This window comes from Leopardus geoffroyi, chromosome D1 (genome assembly GCF_018350155.1).
Source record: "Leopardus geoffroyi isolate Oge1 chromosome D1, O.geoffroyi_Oge1_pat1.0, whole genome shotgun sequence".
In the NCBI taxonomy this organism is placed as follows: Eukaryota; Metazoa; Chordata; class Mammalia; order Carnivora; family Felidae; genus Leopardus; species Leopardus geoffroyi.
The window spans coordinates 1,540,842-1,553,789 of NC_059329.1; the positions used below are offsets into that span (position 1 = coordinate 1,540,842).

The 12,948-nt window shown below is 42.9% G+C and overlaps 1 protein-coding gene across 15 annotated transcripts in view; it reads left to right on the forward strand.

Annotated features, from left to right (window-relative positions):
• Positions 1 to 12,948, forward strand: part of DYNC2H1 (dynein cytoplasmic 2 heavy chain 1) — a 347,379-nt gene that overhangs the window by 44,721 nt on the left and 289,710 nt on the right. For all 15 annotated transcript variants that reach the window (XM_045486606.1, XM_045486612.1, XM_045486608.1 and 12 more), the window contains exons 22-30: positions 255 to 460; positions 1,348 to 1,503; positions 1,593 to 1,707; positions 2,244 to 2,414; positions 3,896 to 4,278; positions 5,988 to 6,120; positions 6,211 to 6,328; positions 9,020 to 9,132; positions 11,086 to 11,205. In XM_045486606.1, coding sequence (XP_045342562.1) covers positions 255 to 460; positions 1,348 to 1,503; positions 1,593 to 1,707; positions 2,244 to 2,414; positions 3,896 to 4,278; positions 5,988 to 6,120; positions 6,211 to 6,328; positions 9,020 to 9,132; positions 11,086 to 11,205 — 1,515 coding nt within the window. The remainder of the gene's footprint in view (positions 1 to 254; positions 461 to 1,347; positions 1,504 to 1,592; positions 1,708 to 2,243; positions 2,415 to 3,895; positions 4,279 to 5,987; positions 6,121 to 6,210; positions 6,329 to 9,019; positions 9,133 to 11,085; positions 11,206 to 12,948) is intronic.

Below are 12,948 nucleotides of genomic sequence, written 5' to 3' on the forward strand. Positions count from 1 at the left end.
CCAACTGAGCCACCCAGGTGCCCCTGACACAAATGAGTTTTTAATGATGATGCAGGCAGTATATCTCTTGTTACTGAATATTTATAGTCTGATTCCATGTTTTTGACATCAAAATTTTATTGTACTTGAAGTCAGTAATTGAAAACAATTTTTTGAAAAATTTGTTTTGGTGGTTTTTCACCTCTACCTAGAAATGTGAAAATAAAGTGAGATTTTACTATAAACTGAATTACATAAACTCTTTTGGCTCATAGATCGAAGTGATGAAAGGGAACGTTCAGTCGCGTCTTCAGATCTATTACCAAGAATTGGAAAAATTTAAAGCTCGTTGGGACCAACTAAAGCCTGGTGACGATATTATTGAAACTGGCCCACAAAGTACTCTTGATAAAAGCGCCAAGTCAATAAAAGAGAAAAAGATTGAATTTGATGATCTTGAAGTCATAAGGAAAAAGCTGGTGTATGTTTTTTCTTTAAAATGGATAGTAGACATTTTGATTTATATTTCTCTGTATTAGGCCAGAGGCTTTCTTGTATCTGTTTGTCTTAATGTTTTTCTATATAAACTTCTGAAGTTTTAAAAATGATAATTCTAAGTGCTCATGCTACTACTTTCTTAGGAGTTGTGGGTGGAGTCTATAAGGACGTTAAAGGAAGCAAATTTCTGGTTAGGCTTAGAAACAGAACAGAAAATTAAGTTTACTTAGAAGTTACATTGGGAGTTGGAATACTTGGTTTCTGTGATTTCATTGTATTTAAAAATGAGGCCTATAAAATTAATGGAAAATTGCTTTCAGAGACCCTGAGAAGAAAAATGAACCTACAACAATAATATGAGGTTTCCAAGGAAAAAACCTGTTGCTTTATGTTACAAGTATTAAGGTTAAGTAAGCAGTGTTTCAGGTGTTGTCTCTTAGGTAAATGCTTCCATGAGATAGTGGTCTTCATGGGTGAGTGAAGGGTTTAGTACCAATTAGATGAAGGGTGTCTTATATTCTAGAATCTAACCCTTGGGTATTAATATTAATGTGATCTTTTATCAGTCCATGATACATGTCATTTTGAATCTTTACATTATTATCATTTATGACGTATGACGGACAAAATACAGATGTTATCAATTCCACTTTGACTTCTTTGGAGAAATACATATTTATGAATTTAAAAGAGGTTATACTTAAGTAGTTAAAGTAAAATCCTTATGCAGTCCCCCACTGTCTACCTTCACTATCAAATATGCACACACACACACACACACACACACACACAGGGAATGCAGTTAAATAAACTTAGTGATATTTGACAGTTTTTTAAAATCTAATGATATTTCACTCTTTGTTTCCATAGTGATGATTGCCATCATTTTGGCCTAGAAGAGCCCAGCTTGTCTTTAGCAGATAGCATCTCCAAGGACATTGAGAGCTGTGCACAAATTTGGGCCCTTTATGAAGAGTTTCAGCAGAGGCTTGAGGAAATGGCCAATGAAGATTGGATTACTTTTCGGTTTGATTCATAAACACTATTTAGATTCTTATAATTTGGTAGTGTTTTTTGGGAGGTACATTTTGAGGTATATTCCTGGTCTCTTACAGGACTAAGACATATCTGTTTGAAGAATTTTTGATGAATTGGCATGACAGATTAAGAAAAGTTGAAGAACATTCGGTTATGACGGTGAAATTACAATCAGAAGTTGACAAATACAAAGTAAGATAGTTTTACTTTACTATTTTAGAATGAGGTTTGCACCTTTCACGTGTCTTTTATGCAGCTGAGTGAGCTGTACTTTTAGTTTCTGATTTTCAGTGACTCCGTTACATGAACAAAATAGGAGGTATGGAGTAAACCATAGAAATTATTGATCTTTCTGCTACTCTTTTGAAAAGTTAGAACTAAGAAATTTATGGTTAAAGTTAAAAATTGGAGTGTTTATACCTCTTAGAGCAGTTTAGGATCTGAGTCATTTAGCATATTTAGGATATAGGTTATTTCCTAAAATAATAAAGATAGAAACATTTTAGGTCATGTCTTCAAATCTGTCAAGCTACAACAGGAAGTTTGAATGTATCCACAGTAGTGTTTAATAAAAAATCATACACAATTCTGTTTGAGAATTTGATTTCGAGTTTGTTAAATAAGATAATAGAATAATTAAAATTTTATAACTAATCATTAAAGGAAATAACAGTTTGCATTTTGACATATATTCTTGTGTGTACGTGTGTCTTTTTCTCTTTTAACAGACCGTAATTCCTATCTTGAAATACGTGAGAGGGGAGTGTCTTTCTCCAGATCACTGGCTTGACCTTTTTCGTCTGCTTGGCCTTCCTCGGGGGACTAGCCTGGAGAAATTAATGTTTGGTGACCTGCTCAGAGTAGCTGATACAATTGTTGCCAAAGCTTCAGAGCTTAAAGTAAGAATCACTTGTATAAATATCTCATGAATATGACCTTTGTTAACAGATGGTTTTGCTTTGTGTTTTATGTAAAAAAAAAAAAAAACAGCAAAAAATTTTTTTTTCTCTTAATATAATGACAATGTTGTGCTAGTCCATTATTCTTTCTTTAGTAATACATCTGAGTCTGTATAGGAGTATAGAAGCAGCGTAAACCCCTTCCTTGAGAGAAAGAAGACAATACGAAATAAAAAAAAGTAATCTTGGTTTAAGAAGGGAGTCAGCTTTGGGGCGCCTGGGTGGCTCAGTCGGGTGAGCGTCCGACTTTGGCTCAGGTCATGATCTCACAGTTCGTGGATTTGAGCTCCACATCGGGCTCTGTGCTGATAGCTCAGAGCCTGAGGCTGCTTCAGATTCTGTGTCTCCCTCTCTCTGCCCCTCCCCCACTCATGCCATGTCTGTCTCAAAAATAAACATGAAAAAAAATTTGTTTTTTGAAAAAAAGAAGGGAGTCAGCTTTAATCGAAAAGCAAACAAATACAAATCATTTTTATTTATTTATTTATTAAAAAAAATTTTTTTTTTCAATGTTTGTTTATTTTTGGGACAGAGAGAGACAGAGCATGAACGGGAGAGGGGCAGAGAGAGAGGGAGACACAGAATCGGAAACAGGCTCCAGGCTCTGAGCCATCAGCCCAGAGCCCGACGCGGGGCTCGAACTCACGGAGCGCGAGATCGTGACCTGGCTGAAGTCGGACGCTTAACCGACTGCGCCACCCAGGCGCCCATACAAATCATTTTATATAAAATACATTTAAAATCATGGGGTATATTATAAATACAAGCTAAGAGATAGCAAAATCCAGAGAGCTAAACCAAGAACCAGTTTGCAAATCAGGTTTAGGAAAGGTCTGTGGTACAAGGAGAAATGGTACCGCCTTCGGCCGTCTTAAGTGGCAGACTCTGTGTGTTGTGATCTGCCCGTTTGATGTAAAAATAAAAGGACTCTTGATGTCACATTGTTTTTTTCCTATTCAATATGTTCACCTTTGTGTTTGTTCAGAACCCTGGAGCCTGTTAGGTAATTGTGAGATCATAAAGTACAGTTGCTGTAGAAGATGGTTACTAACCACTTCAGCTGCCTCAGAAGTTAAATTTAAGTTACAGTATCATTGTTGAGGGCTGCAGAATTTTAAAGAAGCCTGTTTTTGTGTTTTGCAATGGATTCTTGATTTTTCTTTTTTTAGAAGTAAAAAGCTTATGGCAGATCTTTAATATCATACTTTGACTATGTGAGATTGGATACTTTGTATCTGATATCTCCTGATACATTAGCTAGTGATTAATTCTCATGGATAACATGTAAAATATATTCACTTATTTTTTCCTTTATTGTGAAAAGCCAAATAAAAACATATTGTGTTATAAAATAAATATTGTATGGTTTATTTATAAAATTAATGTGCAAATAATAAATATGAATATTTTATGTTAAATAGGATTTAAACAGTCGGGCACAAGGTGAAGTTACGATCAGAGAAGCTTTACGTGAACTTGATCTTTGGGGAGTTGGAGCGGTATTTACATTGATTGATTATGAAGACAGCCAGAGTCGAACTATCAAGCTGATTAAAGACTGGAAAGACATCGTAAATCAAGTTGGAGATAATAGATGTCTTCTTCAGTCCTTAAAGGATTCTCCTTATTATAAGGGATTTGAAGATAAAGTGTCCATTTGGGAAAGAAAACTTGCAGAATTAGATGAATACCTGCAGAATTTAAACCATATTCAGAGGAAGTGGGTGTATTTGGAGCCCATATTTGGCCGTGGAGCATTGCCGAAAGAGCAGACACGCTTCAGCAGGGTTGATGAAGATTTTCGGTGAGCACGGCTACGTGGGGCAGAGACACATGCAGCAGCTTTTTATTCGTGTTGGGAGGTGCTTAACACGAGCCGATTACTTTTATGTTATGAGTGTCACCTGGGTCTTCAACCTCTTTCTCTTTTGGATCCTTGTAAGGGCTGTTTTCTCTCATTCAGCCATTTGCTTCTTGAACCGTGTTGATCTGACCTCTGTCTTTACCTCGTGACCTGATACTAACAGTAATGTTACTACAGTAGGAGAGGAATCATAATAGTACTAATATGTAGCTACTGTTGCCAAAAGTAACACATTATTCTCCTGTTGTAAATTTGATGGGCATTTTTCACGCCTCATTTTACTTCATCCCTGACAAGTATTTAAAAGCATCGAGCATTTCTTGTTGGAGAGTTTTTTCCCTTGGCTTTTGGCGTACTGCAGGTGGTTTTCTGGCCGTCCGTCCGGGTCCCCTTCTAGTTCCTAGTCCTCAGGCCTCTCTGAACATCCAGCTGTGGACACTCTGGCGGGTTTTCGGTGCCGGGTCTCCTGTCACTGTGTCACGCTCCATGGGCGGTCTCATCCCCTCCTCCGTCCTTGTCCACCCGTCGAGCCCTCCTTCTCTCCTGAGCCCCAGTGGTGTGGACACCCTCACTGTGCCAAAAGCAGGTTCACAAGCTTATCCCTTTAGCTCAGGTCCTCTTCCCTGTGTCTTTCTCGATAACTGACTGCTCAGAGTGGAATCATAGGGGTATTTGACCTCCCCCTGTACCTCCAAATCCAGTAGGTCACTGCATTTGTTGATTCTGACCTCCTTCATGTCTTTATGTCTCTCCTGGTTTGCCTTTATTCTGAGCTACTTTTGTCGTCACTCCCTGGGTCCGTGGCCTCACTTGGGTTTGTGCTCATCCTCAGCAGTGAGCCTCGTGTGTGACCGCCAGAGTGGTCTTGTGCTGGTGACTTGTTGTGGCCCGTTTCCTTGAATTCTTTAGTAAACGTGTGGAGAGGTTTCCTGTTGTTCTGAGGATAGAGCATAGCCTCTCTTTGTCCATTTCCGCAGCCTTCTCTTGTGCGTTCTCTGTTCGCTTTGGGGACGCCAGCCTTGACTTGCTCGGACATTCCGAGCCCTTCCCAGGATCTTTGCCAGAAGGTGCTCCCCTCTTGCTCACTGATGTCTTCTTTCTATTCACCATGCAGACTCAGCCTCAATCACTTTCTCACAGAAGCTGTGGATTAGGGATTGCCCCGTTAGCTGCTTTAAAATACCTTGTACTTTTCCTCATTAGTATATATCAATATTTTATTTAAATAATTTGAGAAAATATTTAATATCTTTCTCGCTGGACCATTATCTTTATGAGATGGGGCTAAATATTTGTTCAGAGAATGAGCGAAATAAGCGAATTTGCAACATGGGAGGTTAAGAATGGTAATGGAGGGCACCTGGTGGGCTCATTCAGTGGAGCATGCAACTCTTGGTCTCCGGGTCACGAGTTCGAGCCCCATGTTGGACGTAGAGCTTCCTTACAGGAGAAAAAATAATTAAAAAATGGTAACGGGACATTACTAATTTTTGCCATTATTCCTTAGAAGAAACACAGTGGTGTTTTGCTTTTATAGTAGCGATACCTCTATTTTATTTTAAGTAGATAAAAAATAAATGTCTCAATATTTCTCTTTCAGTCAAAAACTGTTAAAATGGAGGTAAAAATAACTCTTTTTTCTTCTGTAGATCGATAATGAGTGACATCAAGAAAGACAATAGAGTCACAACATTAACGACTCACGCAGGAATCAGAAATTCGCTGCTAACCATACTCGATCAACTTCAAAGATGTCAGAAATCATTGAATGAATTTTTAGAGGCATGTTCTTTAAAAATATTTATGTAACAAGTTGTAAAGTACTTTATTAGTTATTTGAAAAGATAAGGCTATTCTTTTTGTTGTTATCAGGAAAAACGCTCAACGTTTCCAAGGTTTTATTTCATCGGTGACGATGACCTGTTGGAGATCCTGGGCCAGTCTACTAGCCCGTCAGTGATTCAGTCTCACCTCAGAAAGCTGTTCGCCGGTAAGAGCCAACACTCCTTCAACAGGTCCTGCGTTTCACGTACCTTCCAGGCATAATGTTAGGCTCTGACGTAGACTACTGAATAAAATGCCTGTCCTGCCCTCGGGAGGGATTTATATCTTGGTGGGACAGGCAGCCTCACGAGTTGGCCGATCGATGGCCGTGGCTGCGGCCGACAGGTATGTGCTGTCATGGCTCGTCTGTGGGACCCGTCGCTCACGTCTGCGGCATCTCAACGCTGACATCTAAGGGTGGATCTGAAGAAGGCGTCGGTCTTAGCTGGAAGAAAGGTGTGAGGGCAGAAGGAATTGGCCGTGCGGAGGCCTGGGAGTGATGGGGAACGTGCCTCTTCATTGTCCAGCTGAAGGTTTCCTGCCTGACGTCCAGGTGGAGGCACCCAGAAGGCGGTTCCTGAGAGCAGAGAGGTCTGGGACGGGGGTGGACAGTCGGGGGTCCACTGTGCACTGGCAGTGGTTAAGCTGTGGGACTCGGTGAGGTTACCTGGTGACAGGCACACGGTGATGGGACCCTGGGCTCCAGCAGTGTTGTCACTGTAGGCGGGTTATTGAATACTGAAGGTCTGCCAAAGAAATAATGATTATTTTCTCAAAGCATTCCATTTGTGGGAAGAGAGCTGTGTTTTTCAAAATAACAAGAAAAAACTTTCATCGTGATCTTCGCTTCTGATTAGGTATCAGTGAACTACAGGCCCACAAGCCAAATCCGGCTCACAGCCTGGTTTATTTTATTTTATTTTATTATTTTATTCTATTATTTGTAACGTTTACTTACTTTTCGAGTGGGGGGCAGAGGATCTGAAGCAGGCTTCAAGCTCTACGCTGACCGCAGAGAGCCTGACGCGAGGCTCGAACCCATGCACCATGAGATCATCACCTGAGCCGAAGTCGGACGCCCAACCGACTGAGCCGCCCAGACACCCTCACCGCCGGGTAGTTGAAAGTAGAGTTTCGTTGGAACACGGCCATGCCCGTCGTGGTCCAGAGCCACTTTCGCGCTGCAAGCGCAGAGCAGAGCAGTTGCCCCAGGGAGGGCAGAGCTGTGGAAACCTAATGTATTGAGTTTCTGGTGCTTCACAGAAGCATTTACTCACCAGTGTATGTGTGAAGCTTTCAGGTCCTTTATCTCAGCTGTGATTTGGGCTGTGGGAGGCTTGGAGAGAGCTCTTGGCATCAGCAGGCTTGCATCCAAACTCTGCCTCCGCTCTCTCAGTGTCATCTCTTACTGTCATTTTTCTAAAATGTTTATTAATTTTTGAGAGAGAGAGAGACAGAGCGTGAGCGGAGGAGGGGCAGAAAGAGAGGGAGACACAGAATCTGAAGCAGGCTCCAGGCTCTGAGCTGCCAGCACAGAGCCCAACGTGGGGCTCAAACCCACGAACCGTGAGATCATGACCTGAGCTGAAGTCGGACGCTCAACCGACTGAGCCCCCAAGGTGCCCCTTGTTTCCTATTTTAAATTGGAAAGAATAACTTAGAGGGTTTTTCCTAAGATCAAAATTGGGTAATGTATTTAAGCTTTTGTTGTATACTATTAGATAAAGTGTACAAATCTGGGGGAGGGAAGTCCCATTTGCCCTCCCTCTTTCTTTTGTCTCTTGTATCATGTTAGTGCAGTTAGCAGTATATGTTCTTTTCTTTTTTTTTTTTTTTTTTTTTTTTTAATTTTTTTTTTTCAACGTTTATTTATTTTTGGGACAGAGAGAGACAGAGCATGAACGGGGGAGGGGCAGAGAGAGAGGGAGACACAGAATCGGAAACAGGCTCCGAGCCATCAGCCCAGAGCCTGACGCGGGGCTCGAACTCGCGGAGCGCGAGATCGTGACCTGGCTGAAGTCGGACGCTTAACCGACTGCGCCACCCAGGCGCCCCTGTTCTTTTCTTTTTTTTTTTTTAATTTTTTTTTTCAACGTCTATTTATTTTTGGGACAGAGAGAGACAGAGCATGAACGGGGGAGGGGCAGAGAGACAGGGAGATACAGAATCGGAAACAGGCTCCAGGCTCTGAGCCATCAGCCCAGAGCCCGACGCGGGGCTCGAACTCACGGACCGCGAGATCGTGACCTGGCTGAAGTCGGACGCTTAACCGACTGCGCCACCCAGGCGCCCCTGTTCTTTTCTTTTTTTAATGTTCATTTATTTATTTTGAGAGAGCACACATGCATGTGAGTCGGGGAGGGGCAGACAGAGAGGGAGAGAGAATCCCAAGCAGGCTCTGCACTGTCAGTGTGGGGCCCTATGTGGGGCTCGAACTCACAAACCGTGAGATCATGGCCTCGGCCAAAACCAAGAGTCAGATACTTAACTGACTGAGCCCACATGTGCCCAGTCAGTGTGTGTTCTTATGCACCTGTTTGTGTCTGGCCTGTTGTGCTCATTAGAATGGTTGGGAGGTCCCTGCAGGTACGTTTTGTTCCTTTTCATCGTGGAGTAGTTTTCCAGTGTTGGAGTGTGTCAGCTGTTCGTTCACTGGCTGGCGGGCATTTGGGGGCATTTGGGTTGTTGTCAGTTTTTGGTTAGGAGAAGCCGTTCTGTTGTATAGGGGAATTAATATAATTGTCATACGTAATGCATATTATCAGGTGTATATTATGCATTCTGTGGTAATGATGTGTCTTGTTTAATAATGATATCTTTAATCTTTGTGCATTTCAACTGTTCTTTTATATTATAGGTATTAACAGCGTGTGCTTTGATGAAGAATCAAAACATATAACTGCAATGAAATCTTTAGAGGGAGAAGTTGTACCTTTTAAAAATAAAGTTTTAATTTCAGATAATGTAGAGGTAAGTAATTCTTTTTCAACTATGAAAATAAAAAGAATTAACTGTATGAACTTTGTATCAAAAATAAATTAGTCGGTTTGTAGGGTAAACTTTGGCCATTTAGGAAACTCCTCTTGTGTCTTAAAAAATAACAGGGCACCTGAGTGGCTTAGTTGGTTAAGTGCCCGACTCTTGACTTGGCTCAGGCCATTATCTCACGGTTCATGAGATCGAATCATGCCGGGCTGTGTGCTGACAAGACTGGCTATTAATCTGAGCTCCTCAATTTACTAGCTGTGTGACTTAGAATCACAACTTTCCTGTCTATCAGATACTCATCTTACTATATGTTGCAAAGCCTGTTTATTAAAAATATGGCTTTATACCATATAGTGTTTGGAACATTAGTATTCAACAGGTACTTGTGTAAGATGAGTTTTTTCAAGAGGTGGAATTAAAATTTCTTCTTGACTCTCACACTCCCAAAATGTGTTGTATGAGATGATTGTTTTATAAGATGATTTAGGTAAGCCTGAAACTAATGCATTTATGGAACGACTGTTGATTACTTGGCCCTGGAGCACCGGACGCAAACTGTCTGGGACATCTGACTGGTGTGCAGCGAGTGCCAGACAGTGGTGGATTGCATCATATTGAACTGTAATCTTCACATTCCACAATTATCTTCAAACTTGCAGTTGGGGCCCGTGGCTTATCCCACGCTTAGCCGTATAGTTCAGCGACATGCCCGTTCCTGGTTAAGGCTCAGCATTTTATCGGATGTCGATTACACAAATGAGGTGATTGAAAGCACATGCTTGTTAGGTAGCTCCCATGTTTGTGCTTGGTAAAGAGGTGTGTTTCTGTTGTTTGCCTTTCCTTCTTTCCTTCCTTCCTTCCTTCCTTCCTTCCTTCCTTCCTTCCTTCCTTCCTTCCTTCCTTTGTGTTTATTTCAAGAGAGTGACAGAAAGAGCACAAGCAGGGAAGGGACAGAGAGAGGGAAAGAGAACCCCAAGTGGGCTCTGTGCCATCAGCACAAAGCCTGACATGGGGATCGAGCCCATGAGCTGCGAGATCAAGACCTGAGTTAAAATTAAGAGTTGGATGCTTGAGTGACTGAGCCACCCAGGCGCCCCTGTTGTTGTTCTGTTGGGACCAGCTGCACGGAGAGACGAAGAGCTTCAGCGGGAGCCGCTGGCCAGAGCAGGTTTGCCAGCAGAGGAATGGTGGGGTCTGGAAGCCCTGACTGTGATGAGCAGAGCTGTTGGTACCCTGGAGAGTGCTCTAAAGATAAAAAAGTCTAGAACTTTAAGACTAGAACTTAGAGCTATTTAGCATTGTAGATTTTGTACTTTTATTGCACATACAGTTTCTTAAAGTGATCAATAAACATTCACTGCTATTTTTATCGGTCTTTTTATGTTACCTTCCATTACCTTTTATTATTTTACCCACAGTCAAGTGAAAAAAATGTGTTATTTTGACTCAGAAACAAAATTAGTTTTGTGTAAAGGAGCAGCGTAGCTCCCTGAGTAATAGACATCACCCTAATGATGCATTTCCTGTTTACATCACAGCCTTCTGAACATGGGCTCACCGGGAGAGCCTGAGCCCCGACACTTAGCCAGTCACTGTGGCCCTGATTTACTGGCCTATCTAGCTTGATTTCTTAGAATGATGAAACCATGGGGTTACGTTGCTTGTAGTACCGTCATTTGTAGAGTTGATGATAGTGGCTGACTACACTTGTATGGGTTTTCACGCTTAACCATGATCCCCAGGAGTGAAAAAATTGATTTCTTCCTTATTTAAATCTTTCATTAATAAAATAAGTATGTCCTGTAAGACGACTTTGGGAGTATGAGGGGCAGTAAGAAATTGTAATCCTGCTTCCTGAGATAAATGAACAGGGTCACTCAACAGGGTAGGTGTTTGTTTTACGACTGCGTTTGTCATTGGTAATTCTGTTTCCAGACCTGGTTAAATGGTTTAGCCATGGAAATGAAGCAGACCTTGAAACAGTTGTTGGCGGAATGTGTCACTGCTGCACGCAGTCCTCCAGGTGCCGTGGACCCGTCCTTGTTCCCCTCACAGGTAAGCGGCCTCTGTCTGGGGCGGAGGGAGGCCAGGGCGTCACACGGCAGGCGGCTCTTCATCCGGCGGTTCGCACCGACCAGCTGCCTCGCTTCTGCGTGTTCACTCCGTCAGCTGTGAGGTGTGCCGGACGAGCTGCTTGGCGGCCACGTTCTCTTCCACCCCGTCAGCTTGCTGTCACTCAGATGCCTTCACGCCGAAGGCATGCCGAGAGCCCAGCAGCACGGGCCGGTGGGGCATGAAGCGGGAAGGGGGTCTGTCACGTGGGAGTGCTCTGGTTCCCGAAGATTAGCCCGTCGTTGATGGAGAGGCCCGGAATCCGCAACACTGTCCCTGCTGCTCTCGCGGGATCATCCCGGAGACGGGGCTGGCAGGAGGTTGGCGGGGTGGCGGTGCAAGTCAGAGATCCGGCCTGGGCCCTGAGCCAGAGTGCCGGCCGGCCGCTGGGAGCCAGGGTGCACGCGCTCGCTGGTCACAGGAACGCCCACCTGAAACACCAGCCGTGGATCTGCATCGTGTGAAACGTGTTCCAGGTCTCACCCGAGCGTAGTGCTAAGACCCGCGCTCAGTGCCCTGCGTCGTTCAGGGCTTGCTTCCTGGCTGGCTGGGGCTCAGCCTCCCAGCGAAGGGCACCCGGGACTTAGTTCTTGGGGCCTGTGAAGGGCGGGCCTTGAGGTGTTCTCTGATCTCTCACAGGAAAATCTGCCCTGCTCAGCGTTGGTTTCTTTCCACGCTAAAGCATGTGGTAGCTTTGGCAGAAGTTTCATGTTGGTTCTTTTGAAGCATGAGACCTTAGATAGGAATCTTGGAACATTGTAGATTCTTAGCCATTTTATCTTTCATTCTTCGGTGCTTTCTAGCCTTTTGAGTCAAACTAAAATATGTTTTAAAAATTCTCGTTAAGCTCTTAGAGAAACTTAAGAGTAATCAGCAACAAATAATAATGCCGTTGCAAAGTCAAAGGTAAGCTGCTGTGTTACTGCTGAAAATGCTCCCTGTTCCTGTCGACTTCCAGGTAGGATTTAAGTGAACTTAGGCTAAAAGACAAAAGGTGAACGACTCCACAGAAGTAAGGATTGCATAGCGATGGACTGGGAGAATGACCCTCGTGTGAAGAGATGCACGGGAGAGACGGGCAGAGGAAACCGGGCTGCACGATCAGAGCCCTCAGCTGACCTCAGGGCTCTCGAGCGGCCAGGTGACAGTGTGGACGGTGGACGCTGTGAATAGTTCATTATCTCCGTGCAAACATGGACAAGTACCAGTAGGAATGGTTCATTTTCAACCCAAACCAAGTATTCTAGTGTCTTAGCAGTTAATGCTTAAAAAAATTTGTCTCAAGAGCATTTATGTAGGCGATTGAATGGTGCACCCGAGTTCATGTACCTGATGCAGGCTGTTAGGTACTCTTTTATTGTCTTTGAGCTCTTCTTTTTTTTTTTTTTTAATTTAATTTATTGTTTTAATTTACATCCAAGTTAGTTAGCATATAGTGCAACAATGATTTCAGGGGTAGATTCCTTAATGCTTCTTACTTATTTAGCCCACCCCCACCCCTCCCACAACCCCTCCAGTAACCCTCAGTTTGTTCTCCATATTTAAGAGTCTCTCATGTTTTGTCCCCCTCCCTGTTTTTATATTATTTTGCTTCCCTTCCCTTATGTTCATCTGTTTTGTCTCTCAAAGTCCTCATATGAGTGAAGTCCTATGATATTTGTCTTTCTCTGACTGACTGATTTTGCT